At 36.1% G+C, this 13,912-nt stretch overlaps 1 protein-coding gene across 1 annotated transcript in view; it reads left to right on the top strand.

Annotated features, from left to right (window-relative positions):
* The first annotated feature begins 5,077 nt into the window (after nucleotides 1–5,077).
* LOC105229778 (midnolin homolog) overlaps nucleotides 5,078–13,912 on the top strand; it is a 73,773-nt gene continuing 64,938 nt past the window's right edge. The window contains exon 1 of the mRNA XM_049454246.1: nucleotides 5,078–6,975. Coding sequence (XP_049310203.1) covers nucleotides 6,266–6,975 — 710 coding nt within the window. The 5' untranslated portion in view covers nucleotides 5,078–6,265. The remainder of the gene's footprint in view (nucleotides 6,976–13,912) is intronic.

Here is a 13,912-nt window from a genome sequence, read left to right as displayed (position 1 = left end):
TTGTATGAAAAACACTAAAGTACATAGATACATACATACATACAAACAAAGAAACAAACATCCATGCATAGACTATCTGCCTTCTGTTAGCGTGTCTTAGAGTAGTGAAAATGTATGTTTGTGTTGTTGGTTAGATCCTATATACATATTTAGCAATACATACATACATATAACGGTTATATAATAAAATTTTCGAGCGCTGCTGACGTCACTAGCTTCTTACATTTGAGTTTTTGTATATACTTGCATACAAACATATTTGTAAAATGGCGGCTAACTGCTCACAAATTAAAGGCAAACACACACACACATATACATGCAAACACTTGTATTTATTTCCATTTCGCTGAAACGAAAAATTGCAAATATTTTTACTTTTCACTAAGGACATAATTGCAATTGTACCTATAAATACACACACACAAAGACGAATAAACTTATTTACGCGCCTAAAAGTATGTTTGGTAATACAGTCACAGCGAAAAAAGCAAGAAAATATAAAAGATATGAAATGAAGAGAGCAAATAAAAGCGAAAAAGAAAAAAATTAAGAAAAATGTATAAGCAAATTAATTATAATTTGTTATTTTTAAAGAAAAAATTAAAAATAACTTGCGGCGCTGCTTGTGGCAAGTAAATGTTAAAAGAGCATACCCCTTATGCCTCTCACTCTCAAGCGACTCTCAAAATTTGTTAAGTAATGGAATTATTGAGGAAATATACACACACACACATGCAACCAAATGTTTGCACACTCAGTTAGACACATACATATGTACATAATTGCATAGGGCTGCAACATTATGTAATTGTATGCGTATGCGTATGCGTATGCGAATATACTCGTCTTTATGTAATAATTATTGAAATGTTTATTTAGCAACTATTGAGAATTGTATTGAATTTGCAAATTGATTATGAGCTGAACTCTCATAACTAAAGCTACTATATACACACACACACAAACAACACATACACACACACATGAATAGCATTAAAATTATGTACACATGAATACATAAAGTATATATAAATGCATACTAGAGAAAAGTTGGTGGCAATGAACCACGTGACACAGACACACTCACACATACACACACATCTATGCATTAATACACAAACAAACCAAATATAACCACATAAATATACAAGATTAATATTTAAAGTATAAAAACAATGGAGTTTTATTTCAGTGTTGTTGTTGTTATCGCAAATTTGCACAGAATAAAGCGGAAATTGTAGACACAGATTTCTAAAGGGCGGTAAAGGGCCACTAGGGCAGTCTATAAGACTTAAATATATTTTTTAGCTTTCAATAACAATCAAAATACACAAAATGAAGATATTTACTGCCAATGACGATTAAAAAAATTATGGAGGGTTGCCACCTGTTAGAAATTTTAATTTTATAAAAAATTAAATATTTGATTATCGTTTTGAAAATAAAACAGGTTTACAAAAATTAGACATTCCAATATTTTCGAGAAATGTTGCCACCTGTTTACAAATTTTTGTTTAAAATTTCATTGATGAAAGGTGAAAAATTGATATCAAACCAAAGGAATTTGAAACAGTTTACGAGAAAATACTACAAAAATGAAGAGATTTACTAATAATGATGATTAAAAAATTTTGGAGGGTGGCCACCTGTTAGATTTTTTTTTAATTTTAAAAAATTTTAAATATTACATTAACGCTATGAAAAAAGAAAAAGTTTACAAAATTAAACATGACAATATTTTCGAAAAATATTGCCACCTGTTAAAAATTTTAGTTAAAATGATATTTATGACAGGTGAAACTAAAGGGATTTGAAGAGACTTATAATTGAACACCATTTTCAAGAAAACACTACAAAGTGAGGATATTTACTGCTTATGACGTCTAAAGAATTATGAATGGTTGCCACCTTTTAGAAAATTATAATTTTTGCATTTAAAGAAAAAAATTTTACATACATATAAAGAAAAAATTTTAAATTACATTATCGTTATGAAAATTAAACATGACAATATTTTCGACAAATGTTGCCACCTGTTTAAAAATTTTAGTTTACAGTTTTTACTTGTAAAAAGTGAAATTTTATAATATAGATATCAAACTAAAAAAATTTAAAGAGGCTTATTATTGAAAACCGTTTTCGAGAAATATTGCCACCTGTTAAAAATTTTTAGCTTAAATTTTTATTTATGAAAGGTGAAATATGGATATCAAACCAAAGGAATTTGAAAAGGCTTATTTTTTAAAACCGTTTTTTAGAAGAGTTGCCACCTGTTTTTAAATTTATGTTGAACAACAATTCTTAAGATAAATTAAATATTATATATTACAATAATTGATTGCCATAATTTGTCTATCGCGGGTTTTCGATCTTTACAGTTAGAAAGTTCTCATCCAATATTGTATTTAGTTAATTATCAAATAATTAAATTTTTATTATAAAAACTGTAATACAACCACATTATTTCCACATCTTCAGCATTAAAATAGCTAAGACATATACCCATCTTGCATTATTTACGTAACCATGGACACAAACCATAGCACAGGGCGTTTCCTAGTAGAGAAATTGTTTAGAGTAGTGTTGCCGTATATTATTTTGCTTAACATTTTAATAAAAACACTAACGTAGCTACATTTTTATAACAAAATACATATCTTGATCGTTTAATTCTTTAGAAAAGAAATCTTAAATTATTTCTATGGTCTAAATAAAGCATCGCTGGTGTTTACCAAATGAAATAAGAAAATTTACGAAATTCAAAAAATGTTTTAAAACTCTCGTTTTCTAAGTATTTCTAAAATATATCTTATAAAAGAGTGGAATTAGAAATCGTCAAACATTTTACTTTTTAACTCAGTTAAGGTTTTGAGTCATAATTTATCAATAAGAAACTGACAAAAGATGAGAAGAGTAGTTCTTCAATATTGACGATCAACCAGAGAGCATAAAACAATTCTTCTATGTTCCGGATCAACGATCGACAGTTTAATTTTTTTTTTTGTTTTTAACTTTTTAAGTACAACGGCAACACTTTACTTTGTATTGAAGACAATTTATGGTGAATTCGTACATAAGAGTAACTTGTTGTTGTTGCAAACCAAACGCTATAGAGGTAGATTTCTCCATTCGCCGCCAGATATGCTCAATTGAATTGTTAACAGAGTTGAAAAACGCGGAACATAGAAATTCACCATTCTCTAACATATTCGCTACTATTTAACAGAAACATGTAAAAAAGGCTGTACGCTAACAGAAAACGGCAAATTTTGTTCTTCAGGGTGGAGCAAAGATCCTCCCGTATTTATATTTCAGGTAAGAAATATGGAAAACAAAGTGTTTTATGTAATTTTTTTATTTAAGTACATTATTTGAAAATAATTTATAAGCAAAAATAATAAAAATTAAAATAAACTATAATATTAAAGCAAAGTAATCAAAATGTTACAAGAAAAAAAACCACATTCGAATTTCGAACAATTATCATGATTCAGTTATAAAAAGTTGTGTTGACACGGAGAAGTTCTTGGACTTGGATAATGTCAAAAATAGTTGTTTTATGTTTTTTTCATGAATTTTGCATTTTGATGATTTTAAGTTATTTACAATCTATACGTATTCAGTTTTCACTCAAAAAACACATTTTCATTGGTTGAAATTTTTGAAAAATTCGCTTTTGAATCATAAAAACGAAGCAATACAAACCTAAACAGCTGATTTTGACATTATGGATCCAATAACTTTCAACGAGTTGTTGTTTTGGTGCCAACGACACAAGCTTAAATAATTGAAACATACTTATGATCAATTTTCACAACATATACATACATACATATATACATATGTATTTACTTTACCCTTTATGTACACACATAATTTATTAAATATACAACCGAAAACACGGAAATTGTATTTCCATCACTTTGTTAAAGCCGCTCTAATGTTGAAACTTGGTAATAACGAGTTGAGTATGATTTACCTTTCCCATATGTTTTATGAATTTTATTATATTTTTCCCCTTTTGGGCAAACCAGTAGCTGTTTTGCACAACGTCACCACTGTTTATCAATTAACACGCGGTTTGCTCATTTTGCTCAGCAGCTGACGTCACCGTTAGCTTTGCCGGTCACGAGAGCAGAACAGTCGTCGATTGCAGCAGCGGCGTAGCGCCAACGTTAACAGCGCTGTTGACGGCGCTCCTTGGAGCTGGCAACCCAATTCGATGTTTTGCTTGTTGAAATTTTCACCACACGAAAAGTATTTGCCTTTGGCTCCCACGCAATGATCAGCCAGAGAATGTAAAACATTTTTATACAGTTTTATGTTCTCTGGATCAGCCCTCCATTTTAGTGGCGTATATACTTATGCACATATGTATTTTAACATAAGCATTTCTTTTTTGTTAGTAGAAGAAACCTGTTAATTTTTTACTAAACCGTATAACTTTGAAGAAGAAGTATAATTTTGCCGATTTTATTTTATAAAATGTAAGCTTTGAAACTGCCACTCTAATTTTAACAATTTCCTCAACTACCTTGTTAAGCGGCATTTTAACATAAATACATACATATGTACATATTTTATGTACTTATCTATGTTAATATGTGCGTCGCCTTGAGCAAAACGCAAAGGTAAAAAAGTAAAAAAAGCAAGAAAATACAATCCAATTGCCCAATTCGACACCTCGCTCCACTGCCTATTCCGTTTTAGTTTTTTTCTCAATTGCCGATTTTGTTTGCACTGAGCTACCGCCATTCCATCCGGAGGCAAATGCAAAAAAAAAACAATGCAAGCACACAGAAGCGCTTACGTAAATACATGCAAACATACATACTTTACATATGCGTATGTGTATGTGCGTTGTGCGCATTGTTATTTATGCTAAGTGACTAGTTTCCGAACGTTAGTGAGTGAAGTCGACAGCGCACCGCTCTCTGTTACGAGCGTTTCTTTCTCCATTGTGCTGTTGTTAGCGCTCTGTTATCACACAGCGACCGACATATCGCTTGAGCGGAATATTGAAATGTATTTATAAATATTTTCGCGACTCGCAAGGTTGCTACAAGCGCAAGAGAGTATACAACACCAACAAGAGCAAAGAAAGAAATCACATTCTGGTGAAACGGTGCTTCGGCGAGCTGACTTGGGCTCGCTGCTGCTGCTGCAGCCACCAGCCAGCAGGCAACGGACAATAGACAATTTCAGTTGAGTTCAGTTGCTTTTCGGCTTTCAGTGAGTGCGTTTGGTTTTAGTGAATTTTGAGTGAGTCGGTTTGGCCTGGGTATTTTTTTTTAGTGAAACGTTGTCGTGGTCATCGCCAGGCGCTATCGTTAGTTAGTTCGTTTGCTTGCTCTCATTGAATTTCTGTGAGCGTCGAAACCGCAGCAGCAACAGCAGCCGCAATAGTGATTGTATTTAATTTATGTTATTGTGTTGTTGTTGTAAGTGGATTTCACACAGCATTCGTGTGTGCCCTCGAAAATTTTGAAAGCTACAGCCACAGCAACAGAAGAAATCAACGTGGTTGTCGCTGACGACGTAACCACCAAACATTAACATCATCATCATTGTGTTTATTTGTGGATTGAGCTGCTGCAGCAGCAGCATCGAATACCTCACCACTTCGCACCAGCCAAGCGTGGATTTCACATAAGTGCAAACATACGAAAACATACATACAAAGCAAACTAAATACGTACGTAGCCGTAAAGCAGCAACAGTGGACGGTGTCAAATTTTGTGTTTTTTTCTTTTATTCAATTCACTTTTTGTGGGCATAGAGTTGCCGTTGCAATAACTCCGAAGGCTGCCTTTTTCAATTTTTGTATGGTTTCACAACTGTCGTCGTCGTCGTTGTTGTTGACGCCGTCGCCATCACTCTGACTTTTTCGAAGCCTATCAAGTCGTCTACGTTTCTATCTCATATACTACATACGTGTACGTAGGCCGCGCGCAACCATAGCCATTCATTCCACTATACCACAAGGTGTGGGGAAATCGATCGATTACGTAGCTTTGCATATGTATAACGTGAGTGTGTGTGTTTATAAAGTGATTGGAAACAAAGTAGAAACAAAAAAAATTAAGTGAAATAATTGCCTTTTTATTTTGTGTGTTTCAATGTGCTGCTAAGCACAGAAAACTAATTGTGAAAACGGCAAAACAAAGAAACTACAAAGAATTATTGAAAAGGCGAAAATACACAATTATACACCATTAAAAAAAAAAGCAAAAACTTAAAATAGCTAGAAACATTTTATTACGGCATGGAAAAATCAACAGATTCTGCTACAACGCCGCCGTCGCCGTCGCCATCAAGTGCTGTTGTCGGCGGAGCATCCTCCGCAACGAGGACGACAGCGTCACCATCTCCACATGATGGGGTTGCAAATCATTGTGATGGCAGCAATACCACCTTGTCCAGCTATATGATGCCACCACCCACAGCGCGGCCAACAAATAACATCAGTAATAAAAATGCAAGTATAGGGTGTGGTTCAACATCAACATTATCAATGTCATCAGAAACTAGATTAACAACAGAGCATGTGGATACAGCAGCAGCCACCAACGCGACTAGTTGTTCAAAAGCTCACACTATAGTTGCAGCCTCCACCTCCACGAGTAACGCATCGACGTCTTCGTCGTCGTCCTCACCAACCGCATCAACCACCACTACAAATAGTAATGGTTCTGCAACATCCTCAATAGCTGCCGCCATGGCGAGACATAACGCCTTCATACTACCCTCGCGCACAATGCCTATGAGTGGCTCACTTGCCGCCACCACATTGCAGCACACAAGCTCGCCGCATGCTTTACAGCTACCCCACATCAACTTGAATATAAATACGACAACCGGTGGTAACTTTGGTGTGACGGTGGACCCACAAATCTCAGTGGAAAACTTAAAGAAGATAATTGCTAAGAAGCTTAAAGTGGCCAAGGATCGCATTTGCTTGTTGCATCGTGAAAAGTGAGTAAACTGAATTATTTTAAATATTTATGACTGTATTTTTTTACTTTTACTATTTCTCATTTGGTAGGCAGTTATACATACTTATGTGATGTGTGAGTTAAGCAGTTATGCTTTCTTGAACTGGGTTTTTCGGACTCCATTTTTTTTTACTTGTCTACTAAATATTATCCCGAATTCCAGCATCAAAACATCTTGCTAATTATAAATGTGTATCCAAGTGTGGCGTTTGGAAAAATCTAGTAGTTAGTCCAATGTTGATTACTGCCTCAAACAGCCTTTTGATTCTCCACGAAGCCTAAGCAAATAACGCAAACCAATACACTTTGGCTTGGCGGCAGCATGCGTTGGTATGGTAAATGAAATGGCCGCATTGCTGGCCACCATTCTCTCTGTGCCGCGCATTGTTCATGGCTATAGCGCACGCTTGTTCACCACGGCAAAGCTTGTACAGACAAACGTTCATAGTACGAACTACATGATTCCCTTTTGACAATTGAAGTAGGCTGTCTGCTCAACAGCCATTGCCAAAGCAACCTCTACAGCAGCAGCATATCTGTGCTTCCATGTAGCCACATACATACATACATATGTACATAGAGACATCCAATTTTTGTGTTGTAATAGCTCCCAACCAGGCTGCTCTTTGTTATGCTTTGTGATTGTCGTTGCCATACATATAAACATATTTATGTACACGTGTATTGTACTTGTACGCCATGTTCATTTGTTTGCTGCCACCGCTGCTGCTGTTATGCTTTGCTGCCTCTCCAAAGTGCTCCGTTGCTCCGCGTTATGTTGTTGTCTGCCTGGTGGTAACTATGCAACATGATGCGGCATACAGTGTTATTTTATGACACTACCATAGTGATGCCCTCTTCCATCCAGTTTTGCTCTTTAATACTTTTCCACTCTTCCCTCAATTGTGCGCACTTGTATGCCGGTTTGTATGTACGTCAGGTTTTTATGCCTGGTGGTGTAGTAGGAGGTTGTTTTACAGCGCTATTGAGTTTTAAAGAACGAGAGAAGTTGTTGAAGAAGTTGAAAATGTTTAAGTGGCAGCAAAGCGGGAATTGAAACGTGTAAACCTTTTGGACATTGATTTTCGTATGCATTTAATGCTGAGTGAGGATTTTAGTGGTGGTGGTGCAGCAGGTGATAAAAATCTCTGTGTGGTTATAACTACATACGTACATTGAATGTATGTTGATGAACAAATTTAGTTTTTGTCCATGAGTTGGGATTTCTTTTATTACAAAAACTGTACGCATGGCATAAATATACACACACCGAAGTTTGAGGTTATGAAAATTGGAGAAAAAGTTAATACATAAAAAAATATAAGATTTAATTATATTATAGCTAAGTAATGATTATAGATATAATTTTTTGCGTACATTTGACGAATCTGCCGATGTCAGACCTCTCTGGCATATACATATGTACATATGTAGGTGTCATACAAATCCAAAGATGAAAATCAAGTTCTTATACAAAAAACATTTCTTTTTGATTGAATTTTGATTAAACTATACAAATTTGCAATTTAAATATTTTATTACTTCTGATATATGTACATACGTACATATGTATGTACACACATATGTATGCGTGTTCATAGTCGATTGCTGTTAGTTTTATGTCACTGCTAACAGTCGCAAAAATTAAAAAAAATCTCATTACTGTTTTATGACTTTCATTTAATTTTTGTTCCACGATTTGACGTGATTGACACGCAATCTACTTCGATAAGAAGTTCGCGAAGTTTCTTCCTTGATAGTAACCCTAACCGCAACTAAATCATAACCAGAGCGCGTGTTACTACAGGGTGATATTAGTAGGGTACGTTGCAATATTTTAGTAAATAACGTTTTTTTTATATATACAGACATAATTCAGTTGTATTAATAACTGTCTCCTTACAACTTTAAATTATAAAAATATAAAATTTCTGAATTTTATCGACTTTGTTAGACATCGGTTCTGGTAGTTTGGAAGCACAAACCGCCTTGATAGCACAAAAAAGACAGAATTTGAACCATTCATCATTAGTGGTGAGCTCAGCACGTATTATAATTAAGGTGACATCACTAATCCACTTACTAGCACCATTTTGTCAATGGTCTAATCTCCTTGAAATCTGAAGACGTGAATGAAAACACTCTAAACTCTTCCCTAAACAGGATTGTAATAAATACCATAACAGTATACACGAACAAAAATAAAGTTTAATTCAATTCACAGAAAAGGTAGCAATTTCACCTCTTATAAAAACGCAATTAAGAAAAAAAAATCGCAACTTTGCGAAATCCTCTAACGAAGATTGTAAGCTTATCTCAATATTTTGTAGTTATGATCGAAATTATTATACTCAACATACTCATTTCAAATCAAAATTATATAAAATAGGGAAAAGTAGTATGAAAATAGATTATGCTTCTTCTTCCCCTCAACGCTTCTCTATAACTATGTATATGTATGTATGTATCATTACCATTCACTCGCTAGTGCAATTGAAACGCACGACAAATTCATGTGTTCGAATGTGTGTGCCAAGCAAATACCACACTTGTACTCATAAATTCACCTACTAATACAAATATACCAACGGTACAACTGCATGTGTACACACCTATCTATTTAGCAAATCTCCAAATCTTTGTGCAAAAAGAAGAAGAAAGTAAAAAACCGACTAAAGGCAAAGCAAAAAGTCACAGTATTGCATAACTTCTATTCTAAGACAACAGGAATTGCAACAATAACAACAACAACTGCAGGCCACTACATTATTATCATCATTATCGCCATAAAAATATCAAAGTAAATATAAAGTCGAGCAGCGCAGTGAGCGCACACGAAGCAGCAAGCGAACACATACCACTAAATGAAAATGACAAGATTGCTTGAAGCTGCAGCGTAAACAAGTACATAGACCGACCAAGCAACAGCAGAGCGCACAGCAAGTGCCGGCAAAATTCGTAAATTACGCTGGGACCGAAAGTGGGGACTTCGGCTGCTGCAAAAACGGCTGGTCGGTCGGTCGGCTGAAATAGGCAAATTGGCAAAACGGGTGTTTTCGTATACATGTGTGTGCGTGTGACGTTGAGTTTGTATGCACTCGGGCGCGATCGTATGTATGTACTTTGCCTACTATTTGATTCTGTGTGTCTCTATCTATTTGTAGCGTCGTCTATTCGCTTTATTATTGTCGGCTATTTGGTCACATACTCCTATGTATGTATGTATTTTCATATGTATGATTGTAGGTATGTGTACACAAACTTTGCTTTGTTCGTTTCGCTTTCGCTGTCGTCGCATTCCGCTGCGCCCACCATATCGCCCCATCGCTGGCGTCATAGTGCGCCCATTGTACGAGCAATTCAATAAGCACATTAGCAATTGCAACTGTAATTACATTGCATTTAACTGCACAACACGACCACTACTACTACTACTAACACGACAGCACAGCACTAGAAAAACCCCAAGCCCTGCCATACCGCAGCTAACAACGCGCTTTCCACGGTCCGGCACCGGCAAATAAGGCTAAAGTTCTGTGTTCTCGCGTCATTTTTTATTCATTCATTCTTTGTGTTTGCGTTTTGATAGGCTTTTTTTTTGCAATTCACTTTTTCCTTCTACATTCTATATGCAATTTATTTACTTTTTGCTGCTGTTGTTGTTTTTGCGATCTATTGTTGTTATTGATTGTGCATTTGCAGTATTTGTCCACTGCATTGAAATGCATTCTCGGTCGAGCAAGTTCAAGTAAAGTGCAAAGAAAAAAGTAAACGAAGATACAAGCTTGGTGATCGTGTGCTCACACAAAGCGCTGTAGTAAGTATGTTTTTCAGCAATTAAGTTCCAGCTCTAAGCGAGTTACTAATAATTGAAATACTAACAGAACTTTCAGGTGAGTATTGCTATTTAAAAAGTAAGCAATTGAATGGTTTGGATGTCTAGAACCTACCGTGGAAGTTATACTGAGTTCGCAAAAATCAGAAGTGGCATAGTTTAGAAAAATAAGTGAGTGTCATATTATAAATGAGGATCAACTACCATAACATTAAATTATAACTCCATATCGTATGGTCCATATTGTATGCTCTGCATGCAAAGAGTCGCAGAATGACACTAAGCTCCCTACTTGCGTCTATTGAAATCTACTTATCTACCTTTTTTTTGTCAAAGTTTGACTCCGTAGCGGCAACTCGTTTCCTAAACGTACTGGAGATGACTTTCATGATAATCAGCAATATTCTTACCGATTCAAACAATATCGCCGAAAGGACAGACCTGCGACGTTTAAAATCCGGATCAATTCCGGTAATGTAGAACCGGCTGTTTTGAGGATTGCACCCATTTCTAATCACCTCTTTACATACTTTATAAAATTAACGAAGTTAACATCGTTTTCCATATGGTCCGACTCCGATGAAACCGCACGTTTCCTGGGCGTCCGTTACATGATTACACTGAGGATTAACTTGAGCCTTGTTACCCAAATAAGGGCTGCACCAACAACTATAATATTAAACAGCAACATAACAAGACTCGTTTCTAATACATCTCACATACGTTCTTCATAGAAAGAGTCCTATCTCTAACCTTATGGTCTGACTCTGACGGGAGAATTCGTTTTCTGGACTTCGATGATAACTATCCTAGCTTTAATCCATACCTACATATGTAGTTTCAGATAAACGTTGCAACAATAACCTGGACTTGATTTCGGCCGAATTCTGGTCCCGTTACGTAGACCCGACTTTCATGGGAACGGACAACTCGGCTTGTCTACCTTTTTGGTGCACTAAAATAACATCCCTTGTTTCCTTCCCTGTTAGAAAAGACGTATTCAGTACTAAAGTACCGAAAATGATATATTTTCTAACTTAGGAATACACCTAATATACATACATATATCAAAAAAATATTTAGCATTCGGATGCTGCGGATTATTAACGCCATTATACGTTTTCCGTGGCATTCCCAAATTTTTAATTATTGCAAAGCTAATTGAACGAACCGCTTATTTCAAAACATTTATGAAATTAACCAGAAACAATAATATTCTATGCCTCATATAATCTTTCAGGAAGCCTTGTATATTTTAGACACGTTCAACATAGTTGTAAATTCTTCCGTAAAGCACAGCATCGCGTTTTCAAAGGTTGCCTTTAATTTTCGTAAAGATTCTTCCTGTTTACATCAATTAAATGCATCGTTAGCGCATTCTCACATCGTGTATATACGAGTACATATACTCAATTTCATTTGCTGCGATGCTCTGATTCTGCGTCGCACCGTGCCGCCATTTGCGTCATGGTGACCGGGAGTCAGCGTAAGCACCTTCAAATGATAAGAACACGTAGTTTTCTCTAACACACACACACACACAAAGAGTTTCATACACAATTTCGTGCGCCTAAACTCTCCGTTTGCTCTCTCACGCCGGCGCGCTTGGAAGCGCTCGAATTACAATTGCCTAAAGGCTTTGTGGCATTTCTTGGCGTACATTTTTTGATTTTTTTCGTTTTGGACTTTTTACCTTTCCGTAGAAAAGGCTGTGTGTTGCGGGGCCTGCCGTGTGCAATTACATATGAACATTGGTCTGTTTAGCGCCTAATGTTGCTGCAGCAGCTGCGCTTTTTGGGTGTCTGCCACACGCCGGCGAAATTTTGCGGTGTATTTTTGGATTGCCCAAGCGCATAGCTTTTAAAGTTTTACATTTTCTCATGTTGTTGTTGTTGTTGTATGTTTTGCATATCTGCTTTTCTTTGTTTATTGAGTTAGTTGTTGTTGATTGCTGTTGCTGCTTGGCAGCTGATAGTGTGTACTGCTGGCCCTCGAGATATTTTTTTTGCAATCTCTACGCTTTGCTGATGGGCAATGGTCGAATGTGGCTTTGTGCTTGTATGTGTGTGTGTGTGTGTGTTTGTTGTATGCTGCTGCTGTTGGCGCTGGGTGTTGCTGTTCTCGTCAATTTTCCAGCCACATGCAAGTCATATATGTACTACCAAATGAGTTGAGACATATATACATACATACATATGTATTTATGAACTACGTGCATGAAGATAGATATGTGTATGTATGTAAGTATGTATGTGTGTTTGTTTGCTGTGGCTTCATAGGCATGCAAGCAGCGATTTCCTTTGTTTCCAATCAACAACGGGTTTATACTACTAGCTAGAGCTAGCCAGTCAGCCCGCCAGCCAAGCGTCGCTTATCTTTTTTACTATTGATATCAACATCTATGACTGAGGGCAGATACGATATGCGCGTACAACAGCAAATGCTTCCGTTTGCGTAGCAGCGGCACATACATACATACATATGTATATATACTTGCTGCTGTCGCTATACATGTACTACGCATGGTGGTTAAGTACTAGGTACACACGTAGATATGTATGTGGAAACACATGTGTGAATTTATGGTCCAAGAATAGCCATTTTTAGTATACTAAATCTGTGTGCACACGGCTGCAAATACAAACATACGTACATGCTCTGTCAATATAGAAATATACAGACATACTTACATATATACATATGTACATACATACATATGTATATATGATATGTATGTATGTATATAGTCGCGTCATTTAGTCAGTTCGTTAGGCGTGTAAGTCAGGTGTATATACAGTAGCGCAACTCACACACACATGCACATGCATAGCAGTCCACTTGTTTACTCTATGTGGCAGCTGAAAATTTACACTTTCCGTTACATACACAATTACATACATACACACTTACATACAGCAAGTGCACATTATTTCGCCTCTACAAACATTACGCCCAAAAATCGTTATATAGACACCTCTCAGCCCATTCTCAGCCGCTACTTTGTATGTAGGCGACACTCCTTCGTTGCCTGGTTACAGCATTCTGTGCGCTGAGCTTATATTCGCATACTTGCAACACGCTG

Source organism: Bactrocera dorsalis, chromosome 4 (assembly GCF_023373825.1).
Source record: "Bactrocera dorsalis isolate Fly_Bdor chromosome 4, ASM2337382v1, whole genome shotgun sequence".
Lineage (NCBI taxonomy): Eukaryota > Metazoa > Arthropoda > Insecta > Diptera > Tephritidae > Bactrocera > Bactrocera dorsalis.
The sequence above is the reverse complement of the archived record's forward strand: the minus strand, read 5'-3'. Positions and strand labels throughout refer to the sequence as shown.